Source organism: Lycorma delicatula, chromosome 7, assembly GCF_047948215.1.
Source record: "Lycorma delicatula isolate Av1 chromosome 7, ASM4794821v1, whole genome shotgun sequence".
NCBI lineage: Eukaryota > Metazoa > Arthropoda > Insecta > Hemiptera > Fulgoridae > Lycorma > Lycorma delicatula.
The window spans coordinates 58,757,210-58,778,092 of NC_134461.1; the positions used below are offsets into that span (position 1 = coordinate 58,757,210).

Below are 20,883 nucleotides of genomic sequence, written 5' to 3' on the forward strand. Positions count from 1 at the left end.
CACTGATCTACTAGAGTCTCCGAATAGCATTAAAACAAAAACCCACTAATATCTTTGTAGTTCCGTATCCAAAAATCGTAAAAATCGGTGTCCGTATCCAATAACTATAACTCTCAAAGTTTCAATGTTCAGTTCCGAAAAATTAAGCCAAAAACCATCCAAAAAATTAGAAAAACCGCAGAGCGAAAATCTCCCGTGTAACCATTAAGAAGTCTCCAACTCGACTATATCAACATAACCTAACGCTTATTTTGCTCACTAACCTCGTCCAATTAACATTAAATACACAAAATATATTATTTTAAACTTATTATTAATAACAGTGATATTTAAACAAAATACAAAATGTTATTGAATTAAATAGGAATATTTAAAATTGTAGTGAATTAAGAGAAATGAAGAAAATGTTTTTTTGTTCATTATTATAAAAAGATGCTTCTTCAACAAAAAAAACTTAAAAAATCAAAATAAAAAGAGAAATAATGTTATTTAAAAGTTAATATAACACAATAGAAATTTAAGAATAGAAAAAAAAAAGAAGATTAAATACTCAGTTATTTTCTTTTCTTTCAGGAATATATTAACTTTTTTTACTAAATGTTAAATTTTTTACTGCGTTTAACTTTTTTACGGGTGTTTAGTAAAATTACTAAATATTTAGTATTTTACTGAGCATTTTTCATGTTTACTAAGCAATTAGTTTTTATACTGACAATTTAGTATTTTACTAAGTAATTAAATTAAATACAATGAATCTGTACTTTGCATTTAGTTATAATACTGGACATTTAATTTATAGCAATATTTATTTATTTTTATTGTCATAATAATCTAAATTCTACATCAGTCTTTGTTAAAAAGAAATATATGCTCCGATATTCTAAAATTGCTGAGAAAGACGTAACAATATAAAATAAGGTATCTTTTATTTCACAAAAACTATTTTTTTCAAGGATGCAAGAAGTAACTACAGGTGTAAAAGAGGATCAACAATTTCGAATATATGGTATTCAAATACGGATAAACCATTTTGATTTGCAGTTATTGTTAATTACGTATCTCAACTCTTTCTTGTTAATTGTAGAACGTAACTTTATTGCATTCAGTGATTCATGAGAAACTATAACATAGAAGTTAAAAAATGGTACTGTTTTGGTATTTTAATATAAATAAATAGTAATTTTTAGCCTTGTTTTTAAAAAAATGATAACCTATTATTTACATAACTTCTGATAGCACAAAAGTTTGAGAAACAAACATTTTCCTGCTTTTTCTTCTCAGGTTTTATTATAAAAAAAAATCTTTCTCTATTTTTAGTTTTACTGGAAAGTTATATTTGAAGTCAATTTTCCGAAGTTGTAGCTGACGCAATATTGGATTGTATGTTGTCAGATTTTTGTATCTTGTATAAATTTTTCTTAAACACAATTATCAAATTTCTTTTACAACAGCTAGAAGAGCAATGATAATGAATTATTTTTAATAAACAAAAAACCTAAATAATTAAATTTTATCGGTTACAGATATTCAAACTGTTTTTTTTTTCTTTTGCGATTGGACCTACTAAGAATCATACAAACATAGTTTTGACTTCTTTCTTTTTCAAAATCCTTTCATTCTTTTCCTTAAGTTTTCTTTGGAAATTTACATTTACATTTAGATTATTACAACAAAATAAATATACCATAAATTAAATTCCCAGTAAAACTAAATGCAAAGTACAAATTCACAATATTTTATGTAATTTCTTAATAAAATACTAATTGCTTAGTTAACACCAGAGAATATAAATTTTCAAAAAATTTACAGTAGTAAGTTTACACTTTAGTAATTTAAACTAGTGATTTCATCCACTCGTTTTCTGAATGATTCTGTCGAAATAGTTTTTATTAAATTTTTCATAATTCTAGATCTTTTTCAAATTTTTTGAACCAGCTTATTTTCGTTTTCTTTTTGCAAAAAAAAATTGCAATTGTTTATTATTATGTTTGTTATTTCAGTTTTGAATAAATAAAGAACGAACATATAACATTTCAAATTATAATGGAATTATGATATTTAAAAACATTTAAAATTTTAATCTTCAAACTTCTTCAAAAAGTTTCGAAATTTTTACTACAGTTAATTTAGAAGGAAAAAGATAAATATTAAAAATTAAAAAACACGCCAAAAAAAGTATTGGAGGTATTGGAGACAAATATGGCTCTTTAATGTTGGATAATTACATATTAGGATAATTAAAAAGCGTGTGGGTGACGATTTTGTATATATTTGTATATAGGATAAGTTTTTTATTCAATTTTTTTAAATATAATTAAACATATCGTATATTTATATAAGCCTATGACACTCCCGATAACGTAAGGATTCGAACGCGGGATCATACATCTGAGTTGGTTCAGCCGTTAAGCTGCTACGGTGAATAAAACATACATACGTACACCCTAAATACATTACACTTCCTTTTGGACATAAAAAATAAAAACTATTAAAATATTCAATTCTAAATATCTCAAGAATTTGTTTAAAACTGATTGTTTAAAATTAATATCCTACTGTGAAGACACCTTTTTTTTTATTTCATCAAGTAAATTATAATATTTCTGAAATGTTTATTTACAGTTTTATTATCATAGACCTTATAATTGGAAAAAAATCAATAAATTCATAAATTGTGTTTAATACAATGATTTCTTTTAATGAAAAGATGGTTTGCACAAGTTGGTTCTTTGGAATGCAGCCTGGACGAAAACGTGTTTAATATGTCTTTGACGCTATCGGATAGCTCCAAGATCTTGAGTATATCAGACGTTATTTTTCAGTAGCGTCTCATTTTTCATCTCAATGACTAGTCAATGACTTTGATTGCAAATCCCATCGATGATTCCTATTTTAAAATCTGACAAATATTCGCTCAGCTGAAATTCATCAGTACTTAGTTGAGATGTACGGAGAAGGTATGATGAACGAAGAAAATAAAAACGAAGTGGTATCAATATTTTAATTTATTAAAATATTGATAAAATAACAAATATTGTAGGGATAACAGATTTACATGATAAAACAAGATCTGGAAGCCCATCTGTCAATACCGAAGATTTGGGAACTGCTGCTCTTGACCACCAATTCAAAAAAAAAAGATAACAGAATATTCACAGTTAAACAGCGTTACACCACCGAAAAAACCTAAAAAAATTAGGCCGCGTACAAAACCCTCGGTATTAGCTGTTTACTAGGAGCATGAGTCTATTCCACGATAATGCCACTCTTCAGGTTGCTAAAAATATAACTGAAAAATTGCAAAACTTTCAATGGAATATTACCATCCTCCGTATAGTTTGGATCTGGCTCCACCTAATTTTCATCTCTTCAGAAATTAAAGGAAATATTGAGTGGAAAACGGATGTAGATCGATGATTACGTCTATAAAATTATTAGCAATTGATTCAAAGAAGTTTTCAACAAAAGCATCTTCAAGCTAATCTCCCGAGCTCATAAATCTTTGGATCTCAACAAAAATTAAGGTATATTTTGAATGCAAAATCAAAGATTTTGAGTTAAAATGTAAAAATGATCCGTTTAATGATTTTTTATTAATTATTTAACTAGGATGAAGAGGATCAAGGTGAAGTTGGAACGAGAGACAGCGTCTATATGCGTCTGGATGCGTTACCAGCAGCTCTTAGAGATGTCAGCAATCATCCACAAACTTCCACCCCACATCAAAGAATTAGACGGCGTAGTACTGGTGAAAGATTAAGAAAAAGTCCTTGTCGATCAGCAACTGTACATACGAAAAGGTCTAATAGTACTATGAAACGAAAATTAAGTTATACCAATGCTGATACAAACCAAAATCATAGGTAATAATTTTTGATTAAATTAAATTTTATATTGTAACTAGTTTTACAATTTTACCTTAGATTTATAAAACATTTTCCTCACCAATTTATGCACTATATGGTAATACAGAACTTAGTAAAATTTATTGTAGAAGGTACAAAGAAAGATTGAACAAAATCTTACCTCTCAAAATGGTGGAAATTTTCACTATTACTTCTTAATCTTTTCCTTTACAGGAAGGATATAAAGACAACAGTAAGGAATATTAAATAAATATAAGTAATTTGGTGCTTGATGATTCATTCATTAATTTAATCAGTACAAAATAATGCAGTTAATAATATGATTCTCCTTCAATAAAGGCTAAAATAACAAACAGAAAATTAAAAAAAATTTTCTGCATTTTGGTCAGGGCTGTACATTTTTAAAAGATTGCAGATATTTCTTGATAGCTTTATTTATGAAGTATAAACTTTCACAAATTTTTTGAAAAATATTTAAACGAAAGGGAGATTGAGCTAAAGAACAAAGTACATATACTTCAATTTTAAGAGGTAGGGGTTGATTGATTCAACTTCATACTTTCCTCTTTAATGTAACTGTTTTAGCTATATTCGCCGGGAAAGTAAAATATACGTATAATTTTATACGTATACCACGTAATATACGTATAAGTATACATATATACTTATATACGTACATTAATATAAACATACGTCTTATTTATTAATTAATTAATTATTAATAATTAATTAATTATTTTTCTAATTACTGTTTGGCTGATTTCAATGATTTACATTTTTCTAATACATCTAGATTATCTTTATTAAAGCGTTTTACCTTGAAAAATAATTGTTTCTTTTTCTTCTAAATTTATAATAATTGCTTACCGGTGCTCGTAATATTTAAATGTGTTTCAGTTACATCAAAACCGTACGAAACAATTTTGAGAAATTACTAACTGAAATTCTCATTATCCAAATAGTTATTTATATATAATTTAGGGGTTTTTTTTACTTAATACCTAATTAAAAAAAAATTGGATTACAGGAAATTTTAAGTATGTAATACTAACGATAGTTTAATGCGATTGCCATACAAGAGCAGCAGTTTTCGCTTTTGGATTTCATAAGTTTTTTTTAACGTTTTATTGATGAATTGCATATAATAGATCACAAATTGAAGATAATCTTATTTTCCTAAAAGTTCAAAGCTGTAAGATTTAATACTACAAAATTGAAAAAAAAATCCATTTCTTTTTTCAGGTTTTCAATGGATGATATTTCTCAACAAGTTATACCTAAGAGTTCAACGACAGTAGCAGCAGCAAGAAAACAACCATGTACTGGAGCGCATCGTCCAGTCGGTTCATGTTTATTAACAGCTCCAAGTCAAAGTTGTTCAGCATTGTACAATAAAGAACATTTACAACCAGAAATAGAATATTCACCTTGTCCATTAAGAACAGCACAAAGCCTTTTAGCTTTAAGAAAACATATATGTTTAGATAATCCTTTATATTTTGCTTTAGCTAATTCACCGACTCCAAGTCCTGTCGAACTGGTTAATAAAGAAATACTTACCTCAGACACTCCATTAACTCGTATACTTCAGCCAGAAATAAAAGAATTCCCTTTAAAAAGATTAATCAGTAATTTATCACCAGATACAAAACCAACGGCAGAAGTTTCACCGTTAGCAAGGCGTCTTGCGTATTTAAGATTAAATGCTGCAAATATATCAGCCGGTAGAAGTATTTGTAATAATTCTAATTCTAATCACAATAATTCGACATCGCCTCAAATATATTCTAATAATACGAACGAAGTAAAATCTATTTTAGAAAACCGGACTGTAACACAATCTTTACTATTAAATCATGATATTACAGATCCACGATTTCTTGATACTACATGCGGAAATAAATCAGCAAGACTTTTAAATTACCATCAAAATAATAATGAAACAAATTTAGAAAACGTTGTAAATAAATTAAAAGAAAATAATGCGATTGATTTTAAAGGAAATAAGTTACCATTTAATAATATTACTGATTTTAATTCTAAAGTAGATGTATTACAAAAATCAAAAACTAATTATAGAAATTTTTCTTATACGAATAACGATAGGCATAAGGATCATATTAATGATAATAATTTGTTATTTTTAAATACCGATGATAAAATGAATGGAAATCTATTTAAATCTGAATTAGAAAATGAAGATAATAAAATAAAAGAAAGATTGGATGATAAATCGATAAGAAATAATGAAGTATCACGAAAAAGACGAGGCGTAGTATTTGATGAACAAACGTTTAATTTAAGTACACCGACCGAATCCGATTTAGGTGAAAGAAAATCATCATCTTATGCTACATCAATAGAATTAGATGCTCCATCGACTTTAAAAAGACAACGTGTTATTAGAAGACGAAGAAATCAAACGAGAGGTATTTTACGTGATTCGACATTAAGATCAAAAAATCGTGTACCTCATTTAATATCATGTTTAACATTACCTGAAGGTATTCCAAGTCCGTTACAAGCAGATGAAAGTTTTATTGAGGGTTTAAAAATAAATAAAAATCATAATAAAAATTCATTAAATATTAATGAAGAAGATTCTTCAAACGTTTTAAAAACAGAACAACATAGTCTTGTCGGTTTAACTTTACCAAAAGGAATACCTAGTCCACCAAGTCCTAAAATAAATAAATCTGAAGAAATACCAGGAATTGAACCATTATTAGTTGAAAATCCACTTTTACATAATCAAAAATCAATTCCTGAAAAACGTAAGGCCGATGATGGAAATTGTTCTATCAATTCAGAAGAAACATGGAATTCTCATCAAATGCATTTTCTTAAAACACCACGACTTACAGAAGGACATGTACTTAATAATGTATCATTATCTATTCAAAGTTCATCATCAAAAACTACAAATGATAATGAAGAAGATGAAGGACTTTCTAGTTTAGGTAAGTTTATTGTTTCATTTATTAAATTGACGTTTTAATTATTTTTCTAGCTTCTTTTCTACAATTATATTTTATTCCTTTCCATCGCATATTTTCTTAACCTCCGATGCTTTTACAACATCTCCGTTGCGGCTTTGCGTGCGCTGTATGGTTACTTTCGTCTCCCGTCGCGATCAGGGGATGTTTAGCCTGTTGCAGCTCGCTTCATTCGCCTTTCGTTTAGCCAGGGAGCTCTGCTCCTTAGACCCCTTATTTTTATTAAATTCAATCAATAATAATGATAAATAAAAATTAAAGCCTGCTTAATTTATAAAAACTGTTAGTGTGTTGTATTTTCTTCAGAGCAATAGATCAGTAAGGATCCCGAAAATTTGAGTGATTTGAAGAATATGGGTTTCAAAATAGTCGACCGCCATGTTAAATATAGTAGTTATAAGCTGGTTAGCCGTCCTTCGTACAGGTAAAAATGTGTTTTGCCCGATTCTTAGCGTGGGTAACTGTAAGAAAAAAATACGCTAAGTAACGAAGTACAATCATCTTCTAGTCACTAGGAGATGACCGTATTTCATTTATGATTTTGTTTTTTTTTTAAGTTTCAATTTTTTTAATTTTATGTTTTTTCGTCAAGTAACCGGAGGCGAGTACAGCATGTCGTACCGCACATATAGTAGTAAAAGTGGCAGTGACTGTGTCGGTTAAGCCGCCGTGCTAAACACCGACGCACCTTTTAAAATATCAAAAATTGCTTTTATATATACATACATATATAAAAAGAGTAGTTCTAAGCCCAAATCAACTGAATATCTCGTATAATATAATCGGAGATGGTTAAAATTTGCAGTCATCGATTGAAATTTTTGTACCTTTCTTCAACCCTTTCAAGGTCGAATAAAAAGCAAAAAAAAATGATTTTAGATATTCACATGAAGATTACAAACACCAGAGATTAAAACATATAAATTTCATTGTTATTCCATTTTAATCCTTTAAACTCGGAATTTCAAAAAACCTTTCTTAGTGTGCACTTACACAGTAAGAAGAAAGTGTATACAAATTTTCACCAATTTATCTTCAGTAGATTTTGCTGGATGTTGATTAGGAATCCATTCATAACATGTTGGTTTTTATACTTAGACTAGCGTACTCCGTCGCGACTTCGCCCACAATATAGATGTAGCTTCACTCGCAATGCTTTTTTAATATCATACTTATTTTTTATAAATAAAAAATATTTAATCAACAATATTATACGTAGATTTTCATTAAATCCTGATAAAACGATAAACAACAATTTTTATGAAAAATACTGAAGGAATATACGATAAACGATGAATTGTTGCCAAAACATAAATAAAGAAAGCAAAAAAAGGAAGATAAGAAAATTGGAAAATATTTTTTAGACCAATCCATTTTATGAATGAATTAAAATAGTTCAATATAAATGTCCAATAAAGATAAACAAAAAAATTATTACAATCCCAAATCTAGCATCCCCATCGCGGCTTCGCCCGTGCTCTATGATTACTTGCGCTTCCCGTCACTTTCAGAGGGTCATGGGTCGCTTGCTCTCCCTTCCCGTTTCTCTTTCCCTTACTTGCCTTTCCCCTTCATTTTCCCTCATTTCCCTTTCCCCCTTCCTCTTTTCTTTTTTCTCTTTTCTCTTTCCATTTACTTTTACCCTTTTTTCTTTTTTCCATTTTCCCCTTCTTACCTTCTTTCCTTTTACCTTTTTCGATTTTCCCCTTTCTCCCTTCTTCCTCGCGCGTAAATCGGTCCAGTAGTTTTTTGTCTAAAACGGACACACATATCGGAAACATCGTAATGAAATCGTAAAATATTTAGTAGAGCATATGTTGTTTTTACGTCCAGCAGATAGCGCTGTTAACACGAAATTTGGTTTTTTATCGATTTGAACCCCTTAAAAACAAAATTTCGCAAAATCCTTTCTTAGTGCACGCATACTTAAAGATACGAAGGTACCCTGAAAATTTCAAGTATCTACCTATAATAGTTTTGGTCGTACGTTGATTATGAGTAGTGAATCAGTCAGTACATTCTCTTTTATGTAAGAGATAACCTATTTAATTAAGTCTGATAATAATTAAACAAATCGTTTTAAATTCTAATAGTTCATTTAATTTCTGTCGCATTAAGGTGCGTGGAAAAGTTACATATGTACTTCAATAACACATAATAATGATACTAAATTTAATTATTTTTTTCTATTTTGTTTAGCATCATCAGATGTTGGTCAAAGCCCTCTAGCACTAGTGGAAAGACGGTCAAGATCAAGACGCTGTTTAAGGTTTGCATCTCCTCCTGAAAGTAATAATAACAGTAGCAACAGAAAACAATCAAAATTAAATCAGTCTTCAAGGCGTTTTAGAGAAAAAGGTTAGTATAATTTTAAATTAATAACAAATTTGGTAGTCTCCATTATTCGCCCCCCCCCCCCCAATAAGTCGACCATCATTACCCAAATACTTATATTACATTTATTGTTGCTCATATTAACGAAATTTATAAATCAAGTTCATGTTCAACCTTAAGTTTAAGATAGTCCCCTCCAAGAAATTGGTGCAATTATGATTGTTGCGTTTGACTTTAACAGCATGTTCATACTTTATACATTGTTGTACTGTTATTTCGATTATTTGATATTTATTTATAAAATTAAATCAGTTAATCGTAGTTATTCGAGCAGTGTTGTACTTTTATTGTCACCGTTTTTTTTTTTTTACTTACAATTCGTCATCATTATGGATCTTCATATGAATGTATTTGAATTTTTTGTTTTTTCAAGAGCAAAAAAAAGGATTGTGTTCGTTTATTCCAAAGTTTTTCTATTCTACTAGAACAAAAACTATGTAATCTGGGGCACGACACGGCGTTAAATATTTCGATTTACGAAGAAAAAATAATAGTATTATTAAAATTTCACCTTTCATTAATCTGTATTTAATCATTTCATTTTTTTTAATATTTAAAAAAAATTGGAAATTTTTGCACATTTATTGATTTTTACATTTTTTATTAATTTCTTTAAAATGTAAAGTAACAGTCTAAGAATTTTTAAAATATTGTCACCCTCACGAAAGACGTGTTCAACAAGAAAAATGGGTTCCTCTACTGAAAGAACTACTCCTATTAGGTTTCTCGCAATTATTGATTCCGATACTAAACACGAAACGAAATGCACGTTCAGTCGCAACTCAACAAATGACGTTTTGGTTTATTACTAAGCAATAGGACAATTAACCTAACGACGAAAGAACAGAATCCACTGCATAATCGTAAGTCATACTACACAGCGACTTTCCAAACGTACTGTATAAACCACAGATTTTGAGATTGCGAAAAACAGTACTACCTCAAAATGCTGAATCATATTTTTATAATATCTTAGTTGGTTATTTTTTTTATTAAAGCCAATTACTTTCTATCCACGTATTTATACCAATAATAAAGTATACCAGTCGGAATTGAAAATCAAAATATTCAGTGATTTAATTATGACTGCAGATTAACAAAAAGCTATAATCTGATATTACATCAGAAAGTTGATAAAAATATAAATATCTAAACTTGTAATTTAACCGCTGTATTTCATATCAAGAAAGGATTATATACAGATTTTGTGATTTAATGTTACACGTTTTAAGTGTGCTAATTTGTTACATTTCGTTACTTTGTATGGTACAATATTACAATAGTATGGTACAAGGTCTTGTTTCACAAGGAAACAAATAACAGCGGTTGGACATTTAATTTTAGATATATATTCAACAGATCATAACCGCGGATTGGTTAGATTGTATGTATCTAACATTATACCAAAATTTTTTTGCGCATTTCCTCGAAGTCTTATATGTTATTGCAATTATCGTCTCTAATTTTTTCCTGTATTTCCCCCAGTTAATGTTATGGGTTAACATAGCATTTACTGGTTTACATTTTTGATTTACAACACAAAAGTCTGCCTTGTTCTCGGATATTCTTCATGTTGAGTAGCATAAATTTACTTGCTTATGCATAAATCGCTGAAAAATTTGACCAATATTTTCTATTATTAATTTACTATTATTTAAGATGATACTTATCTAAGATGGTACTTATTTTAAATGGTATTTATCTATTATTTAAGATGGTACGATCTCACGATTCTTTTATACAGTAAGACGTATTTTCAGTGATCCTGGTCGTAACTCCCCAACGGTTGAAACGAATAATCTATTTCGTTGCACATTTCATAACATTCTAAAATTTTCAATTTAATATGAATTTTGTGTAATAAATTTTATGCATTTTTTAATTAAAATTTTTATTAGAATCAAGGTGTTCCTATATAGTAGAGCGGTTGTTATCTCGGACATTATTATTATACTAATTACATTTTCAACTTAAAAAGAATTGGAAAAATGGCAAACCTTTTTCATTTGTTATATGCTGACACTTTCCATTCATAAAACGTAGTGTATATGAAAAGAATTATACCGGTAGAAAATGTTAGGTATGACATCTATTTAATTGTTTCCACATCAGAATACCACGGCGCCAGACAAGTAATAGCTTCTTTCTTTCTTTTTCCTGTTTAGCCTCCGGTAACCACCGTTTAGATAATACTTAGGGGGAGGATGAATGAGGATGATATGAATGAGTGTAAATAAAGTGTAGTCTTGTACATTCTCAGTTCGACCATTCCTGAGATGTGTGGTTAATTGAAATCCAACCACCAAAGAACACCGGTATCCACGATCTAGTATTCAAATCCATGTAAAAATAACTGGCTTTACTAGGAATTGAACGCTGGAACTCTGGGCTTCCAAATCAGAGACAAGTAATAGCTACAGAACATTATTATACGCACAAAACAAAAATTACACTTGCACGTGGGAGTGACAGAATGATTTAGCTTAAACTATTGAGATATTACTCATTCACGCTAAATTTGTATTTACATCTGCTGCACGCTTTCGTGGATAACGTTTAGATATACAGGGGGTTTCATAATGTTCTTAGGAGTTACAAAAATTCAGTACAAAAAAAGTATTTCACTTATCTAAATGAAAGTTTTACGAGGTGATGCAGGAACTCAAACAGTTTTTGTTAAAATCTATAAATGTTCAATATGTGCTCCTCTGGTGACACGGCACACATAACACGAAAGTCTAGCTGTTGACAAACTCGTTCTAACATGTCATTTTCGATAGAGTTGATTGCGTTGATTCAGCGATCCTGTAGCTCAGCGATATCATGCGGCATTGGTGGGGTAAACACCTTATCTTTCACGTATCCCCAGAGAATGAAATCTCATGGCGTGAGGTCTGGTGATCTTGGTGGCCACAGCATAATGTGTTGGTCTTCTTCAGACGCACGTCCTATCCAGCGCCGAGGTAGTGTTGTGTTAAGGTACTGTCGAACCTCGTTATGAAAATGGACAGGACAACCATCTTGTTGGAAAATGAAGTCGTTGAGTAGCTGAGGCATAAGCCATAATTGTAACATATCCAGGTATATCATGCCGGTTACTGTCGTTTCCATTAAAAAAGAACGGCCCATACACTGCCTCACGAGAGGTCGCACAAAAAAGTTTACTTTTGGAGAATCCCGAATGTGTTCCACATAAGCGTGTGGGTTTTCAGTTCCCCAAACTCGCACGTTATGACGGTTTACTTTGCCGCTAATATGGAAAGGAGCTTCAACGCTGAAAATTATCTTGTTTAGAAAACCTTCATCTAACAACACCTTTTCCTGTAACTGTAAACAAAAATCGAGCCTACGTGTTTTATCTCCATCAGAAAGACGCTGGATTAATTGAAGATGGTACGGTTTGCATAATAAACGTTTACGGAGAACTCTCGACACTGTTGTTTTCGGAATTCCTAATTCTCTGCCTGCAGCCGCAGTCAATTTTGACGGGCTGCAAATGAAACTTGCACGCACACGTTCGACATTGACTTCTGAGGTTGATGGACGACCAGTTGATTTTCGCTTGCACAAGCAACCAGCTTCACTGAATTGTTTATACCATGCACGAATTGAATTGTCACTTGGTGGCTCCTTATGAAATTTCAACCGAAACGCACGTTGAACAGAAATTACTGGCTTTGACTAGTGAAATTCTAACACACAAAACGACTTCTCGCTTCTCGTGGCAGCCATTTTATCTACTGTCGACGCCTAGCGAGCAAATGGTTTACTAACTGCCTAGTATATGTGAAAAAAACTATTTGAGGTACTCTTTCGTACAGTACTTGTTTTATTCTTATGAGTGGAATAGTTTTTTGTTAATGAATTTTCAAAACTCCGAAGAACATTATGAAACGCTCTGTATAATGAAATTCTTTGATATGATTAATGAAAATCTTATTTTTATATAAAATGAATGGGTAATTCTAAAAACATTTTTGACAGGTAATATTGCGGTTTTCAAGTTAACTAATATTGCGATGTTACTTTGCTTCACTGTTTGTTTTAAAGATACTAGTGAAAACTTATTGTACATAATGTATTACTGTTACGTAATATTGTTACAACACACGACGGTAATATTTTAGTTGTTGTACTGTTCTGTTTCTATTGACCTTTGCTTTTAACCAATTAACTCTGTTTCCCATTACCAAAAGAAGGAAAGATTAATTAAAAAATGGATATTATTCAATAAAACCGAAGGACAAATTTTCTTTTACGTTTTACTTTTTCTGCTTACTTTCTCTTCCTTATCTAATTAATATTTCTGTTTTTATTTTTTTATAACTTTATTATCTTCCTTAATTTCCTTTTAACCGTAAGAACTTGCATCTAGCATAATTTATTTCATATCCTTTGATCATAATGTTCCTGCAATTAATATTTGATTCCTTCTTACCACTAAATTAAAAAAAACTTTCAACAATTTTTTGTAAATTACAGAAGCGTAAGTTTTAAATCATTTACAAATTTTTTTTTAAGAAAAAAAAAGAAATTCTTGCCTTGTAACAATGACTAATAAATTCAGTCTAACCATTAAGTAACATAAAATTATAACCTTGATTTTAAATTTACATTAAAATCGTATTATCTTTACTTAAATTTAAATATTCTTAATTATATTATTTGAAGAAATAAAACTGATAATAGTCGACAAATAAAATAAATATTGAATAAGAAAATATTTGTAAAGTGTAGTTTTCTTCTAATAGTGATCCTACTGTGTGGTTAGATAACTCCACACGCTAAATAATTGTTGGGAGTCCCGCATTGCATGAACAAATTTTTAGGATGTTTCTTTGAGAAAAAAAACGAAAGGATGCTTCTTTATATATTTAGGCTGTTCTGCATAAAGCATCGTTATCCAATCGTGGTCAAAATCTTCAGGAAGTCAGGAGAGGTTTTTAACGGAATAAAGTCTATAATCACACTTTTTTAATCTTTCCATAATAAATATAAATAATAATAACAACGACGAATTCTTCAACAATTTTTCTCTTTTATACTTCGAAAATGTATAAAATTTGTCTGTTCTTCATTCATATTTCTATTTTATAGAAGATTGTATAATTTTGTATTTTTTATTTGACCATCCAAATACGTTTATCATTCTCCAAATAATAATTTGAAACAATTGCATATTTTAGTTTTTTTTATTTCGAACCATATTTCTGAATGTGCTTTCTAAAACAAACTTTTCTTTTTCAGTATCAACGACTTTATCACATTTTATATATATATATATATATATATATATATAGAGAGAGAGAGAGAGAGCAGTATTTTTCTTTGATTTGAACTTTTTTTGTAATAAATGCACACACACTCACAAAAATATTATATTATACAATCATCCGATAAGGAAAATCTTTTTTCTATTTCATCATTTACTTTTAATTATTTTAAATCATTTGAATAAATTTGCTCGAACATCACTAAGAGATTGCTTAATATTTATTCTGCATAAATCAATTCATGCCATTACCTTTCCCGTTTCCGTTTACTTTACGATTATTTAATTTTAAAATTTGTGTTCATGTCAACTGAAATTTTACAGTGATATTCAATCATTATTAATATAATTTTTTTTTATTCTTCTTCAATTCTTTATTTATTTCATTGGCAGTTGTAGGAATCAATAACAACAAACTACTCTTTCCTTGAATAAATAATATCAACGCCAAATTTTTCATTGATACAGTATCTGAAGAAAGAATTCTACGTAATTATTTAATAACATTTCGTTTTCAAGAAATTCTTTAATATTTTATCCTACTCGTGTTAGAAACCTAAAAGTTATAACGTGTTCTTCTGTTTTTAGCTGAAAATGGTTATTTTAGTTATATATATATTTATTTATTGTTTTTATTTTATAATACCAAGTATTAGTTGGAAATGGTGACAAGCGCTTCAAATATAACTTACAATCTAAACGATGTTGCCACTTGTTGAACTTTTATGAAAATAACAATTTCCTTTCTTATTTTTGTAATATTTGTATTCATTTTTTTTTAAGAGAATAATGACAATTCTGATTCGAGATTTCCCGGGACATTTTGAATGAAATTTCGAGATACTTAAAATAAACATTTTATTACTTTACTGCTTTTAATTTTTCCAAGTATTTTTGTTTTGTAACTTTACAATTGTTGTAATCGCAGATGGTTGGAATCACACAATTCTGTTTTACGTAAAAAGTATAAATTTCGTGATACAATAAGGTGTGTTTTAAACAGAGAAGATTTATTTTAATTTACTTAACTTCTCATGTGTATTATTTTTGAAAGAAAAAATTTATTTAAAATAAATAATTAAACTGAATTAATTGCAAGGCTAATAGTAGAGTAGTGTGAGATAAAAGAGAATATGAGTTTATTTGAATTTCGTTTGGGTTGATAAATTTTTTTTTCTTGTATTAATCATCAGTTAGTTGACTGCCTTTAATGATGTTCTCTTTCCATTCTATTTTGAGCTAATTTTTTAACCTGAACATAAATCCTACATCCTCAGAATGTGTTGGAAGACATTTGTCTTCCAACACAATATTTACCTTCTACACGACCTTTTATCATCAAACTAATCTAAACTGATTGTCAAAATACATAGTCCACTAACCTAGATCGCATCTTTCAGATTCTGTCACAATTTTCATCTGTCTTATTCTCATGTAACACTAAAAAGGCTTGGTCAAACGGCCTTTTACTGAGCATAAATTCTTTTCTTGCTTAAATTTTATACATTTTTTTTTTATTTAAACCTGAAGCATAGATGGGTGTATGAATAGTCCTAAATGAAATTACAAAGAAAGCGTTGTACTTAAGAGTTGTAGAATAAATATTTATTTAAAATACGTTTAAACAGCTTAAAAAAACATATTTGACACTAGACATTTCATGTTAAAATTTTTATTTTACTTAAGTTTGGAACTTTGCATTGTTTTAAAAAACGTACTTAGTTAACTTTAGATGTCTGTGAAGAGTTTTTAATTATTTATTAATTATAATTTTATTATATTTATGTAAGATTTTTTTTTAGCTGAAATATACATTTTTTTTGGTGATTTATCTGAAATAGTTCATTTACTGCATACATTTTTGAATAAAGATCTACCACTATAAGAAGATTATTGAGTGTTAAAGTCAGCAGAATAACAATTAGTAATAGTCGTGCGTGAAAATAATGATTCACGGATTTTGCGTTATTCATGAACTGGATTTTAATATTAATTCTCCATTTCATTTAGCTATAACATTTATATTAAAATACGGTTATCTACAAGTGGTTTTACCTTTAAATGTGCATTAATTTTCTGTTAAAATTAATTTTATTTTTAGAACCATTAATTCATATGGAATTCATATATTGTAAAATTATTACATTTAAATAGTTATTTTTTATTCTTTAAATCTATTAGATTTGTAATAATTAAAAAAACAATATCTGCTATTTTCAGGAGAATTGGATCTGTCTATACATTGTAACAACCGCATTATGACAATACATGGTAAGTACATAAACCAATATTTTTTTATATGTAAGCATTTTGTGTTTGAAAGTAGATAAAATGGTAAATAAAATTTGCTTATGTGATATGAAATTAAAAAATAGAAAACCACTTGCTTCGCCTGGGTCACCCGTTTTCCTCTAAAGAATAAATGCTCTCCATTAATGAGGGATTTCTTTGATTATACTTAAAACCCTTCTTTTTAATGAAATCTCAACAATTATACCGCAGCCGTAGTAATTTATTTCGACAAGAATTAAAATAATTGATATTCTGTTCGTAGATGAAGTGAACTGGATAGATTCATTCCTACATTAACAGTGTAGTTATTAGTTTGATGTGTTTCACTGGTCTCAAACTTTCATATATTTTGATCTGTTACTAGCAAATCATTTTATTTGATTTTTAAAACAGCATATATATTTATTTTATATTTGTACTAGAATCCTCGTCGCGGTTTCGCCCGCTCTGTACGGTTACTTGCGTTTCCCATCGCGATCAATTTTTTTTTATTTTATGTTTTTTAATCAAGTAACTGGAGGCAGATGCAGCCAGTCGCATCGCACGTACATAACAGTGGCAGTAACTGTGTTGGTTGAGCCATCGCGCTGTACACCGTCGCGGCGCACTCCTTAAAAAAAAACGAAATTCAAAAAATGCGAAAATGGTTTTTATATATTTATCTGAAGAGTATTTGCTAGCTCAGATCTACAGAATATTTTGTTAGAATCGGAAAGAACAGGAAAATGCTAAATATGATTGAATATAGAAAAAAGAACTGGCTAGGACATTATATGAGAAGATTGTGTTTATTAGTAAATGCAATAGAACACTTGGTGAATGGAAGGAAAGGAAGATGAATGAAGAGGTTTCAGATGATGAATGGGATTATGGAAAAGGGAAAATATGCGAAAACAAAGAGGTCAGCAAAGGATAGAATAAGAGGAGAGCTGCATCCGTGACAGAACCTGCTTTAATGACAGAACACTATGAATGAATGAATGAATTATATTCGGAAATAGGGAAAATTTGGAATGATTTTTCAAATTTTTTTTACAACAATGTCAATGTAGGAGGTAAACACCTCCTAGTCTATCTATGGCCCGCTGAAATACACTCACGACAACATCTTCTTTATGATTCCAATTTTTTTTTTTACCTTCTTCACTCCTTTCATGGTTGAATTTCAGAAAATCTAGAAATTATTTTTTGATATAATGAAGATCACACAAATCAAAATTAAAGTTGATATCTTCATTTGTTTCCAATAAATTCAAACAATAATCCGGTTTCAAAAAGAATTCAAAAATCCGTTTTAATCCTCTAAACTCGAAATTAAAAAAAAAAAAATAGAAATAGGATTTTAGATATTCAAATGAAGATTACATAAACCAAAAATCAAATTGATATCTTCATTTGCTATCGAGAAATTAAAACGATAGTAAATTTCACTGTTACTCCATTTTGACGCTTTAACTTCGGAATTTCAAAAAATATTTTTTAGTGTCACCTACACATTAGAACAACGGGTATACAAATTTTAACAGCTTATTTTCTATAAGTTTTGTTGGGTGTTGATTATGAATGATTTACTTCATGTAATTTTATAAAGTATATGCAATTACGTGGCACTAAAGTCTGCTCCGATTTGTGTAACTAGAAACCCAACGATTTATCTGAATATTTCAGATAACGCTAAACTGATATAAAAAAAAAACTAAATATAAAAACAAAATGGCAGATAGTAGATATTATGTATTTTCTACCCAATCTCTCCAAAAAAAAAAAGAACTAAACAAAATGTTCTGATATCTGGAAGATACAAAATAAAAAATGTTTGGAGAATTGGTTTTGATTACATGAATTATTATTTTAAATAATTTATTTTCTTTATTTTCATTTATTAAACAGTGCTTTCATTTTGCAAAAGCATGTATTTTTTATTTGATTACTGCAGAAGAATTTATTTAATCTACCTGTATTATTATTTTACATTTATTTTTCTATTACCTTAGGATTTTACTTCTACGAGTATAATCAATTTGTTTATTTTAATTTTGCAAAAGATATAATTTTAAAAACAGTTGTTTTTTTTGTTGATAAATTTACGCAATTTTTTTTATTAATAAAATATACTTGTGATTATAATATCATTTTTATTTTATAATTATTATTTATTTCCTTCAAACATATAAATATGGCTAATTGGAAAGAATAATTGAATCAGTGTATATAAAACATTTTTTAAACAAAATTTATACTTTTTATGAAATAAACTTAATTGAACATTTAAAAAAATAATAATAGTTAAAGCCCTGAGGTAGATAATCCCCACGTCCGGAACACAACATCTATGTTCCACGTCCAGGGCGGCAACAGCTGTACCTTTGTACATCACATATAGCTGGCTAACGGGGTTCCGAGTAAATTCCTCGGTTATGCATTGTTAAGTTTGACCTGGTTCCAACTTCAGGTCACTAAACGGACTGGATTTTTGGCTACCTGCAGGAAATGAATAACAAACGATTTTGGAAATGGATTCATACTACTCTTAGAGCTGGCGATGTGGCGGCCAGGGTCAATGTTATTGCAGGTGTAACGGAGACCCTTCCGTTGTCCACATGCCCCCTGCGATGGCAAGCATGTAGCAATGGTGCCCATGTATGTCGGTGCATGGGAGCTCTGAAAGCTTCGGTGAGTAGGAGCCTGGAGTCAGTGCAGAGACTGCGCATCCGCTCTCTGCCAGGACATATGCCGGTTCCACCTGAGTACCGGATAGGACCTCCAAGGTTAGTAGCCCTGGAGTGGGGGTGTACCCCGGCGGCTAGCCTTGCTACAGAAGGGATCCACTGTTCATGAATATTGAACATTCAAACGTGGCAGAGGGTGCACGTAAACACCCTCGTTTAGAAACCTCCGATTCGCCGCAAGCGAAGAGGAAAAAAAGTAAAGAATCTGATAGCATAAAGAAAGATGCTGATAGGATTAGTAAAGAATTAAAGAAAAGTCTTTTTGGCTATAGCGCACCAAAGCCAAGATTTTTAATTATTACAAGGGAGAATGGAAACTTTCAAAAAGTTAGTCCATTCCTTATCGCAAGAGAAGTTACAAATTGTGCTGGTGGTCCTGTCAAGGATATTCGTAAAACTTTTAATGGATTGCATGTCGAAACCATCAACGACATGCAAAGCCAGAAAGTTTTGGCGTTGAAGAAGATCGGTGAATTTGCGGTTTCTGTTCAACCGCATAGCACACTGAACTCATCCAGAGGAGTTGTTGTTTGTCGCGATCTTCTTAATTGTACAGAAGAAGAAATTGTACAAGAAATGTCGAGTCAGGGAGTAACTCAATGTCGCAGACTTACTATGAGAAGAAATGGTGAGATTCTTCCTTCGGCCTCGCATGTTCTGACATTTAATAGGCCGAATCTTCCTGAAAAGGTACGAGCTGGCATCCATCGGCTTGATGTACGAGCTTTCATCCCGCAGCCGATGAGATGTTATAAGTGTCAACGATTCGGACACACAGCAGCAAGATGTGAAGCGCAGGAAATATGTATATGTGGAGAGAAAACACATGAGGGTTACCCATGTAAAGACCCTCCAACCTGCGTTAACTGTAAAGGGCATCACAATTGTCGTTCAAGAAACTGCCCTACATATAAATTAGAAACAGCAATTCAGGAAGTTAAAACGCTTCAGAAGGTAAGCTATCCTGAAGCAAAGAAGATTGTTAATAAGCGTACACCACGACCATCGACTTCTTATGCAGAAGTAGCGGCTGCCCCTTCCACATCTAAAATTAATGTGGAGCAGTTGCTTAACACGATGGCACCAAGTCTTGCGACGATGATTGAAAGAATCATTGATTTAAAGATTGAGTCGACTCATCAGAGAAAACAAAGTAAAGATGAGAAGGCTCATCCCCGGACTGACGCCGTTGACATGAGAGACACACCAGCGCCGTTTAAAAAACCAGCTAAATCTGTGATTGTAAAGTCACCAACTTGTGTAAGAATTAAAAATCTTGATTTATCTGACAAAGAGAAACAGATCGCTCCGTCGTGTAGTCACAAATCTAAAGA

The 20,883-nt window shown here is 30.2% G+C and overlaps 1 protein-coding gene across 1 annotated transcript in view; it reads left to right on the forward strand.

The window, feature by feature from the left end:
- PsGEF (Protostome-specific GEF) overlaps positions 1–20,883 on the forward strand; it is a 239,421-nt gene that overhangs the window by 4,804 nt on the left and 213,734 nt on the right. The window contains exons 2-6 of the mRNA XM_075371997.1: positions 3,610–3,863; positions 5,109–5,810; positions 5,973–6,826; positions 9,062–9,220; positions 16,749–16,799. Coding sequence (XP_075228112.1) covers positions 3,610–3,863; positions 5,109–5,810; positions 5,973–6,826; positions 9,062–9,220; positions 16,749–16,799 — 2,020 coding nt within the window. The remainder of the gene's footprint in view (positions 1–3,609; positions 3,864–5,108; positions 5,811–5,972; positions 6,827–9,061; positions 9,221–16,748; positions 16,800–20,883) is intronic.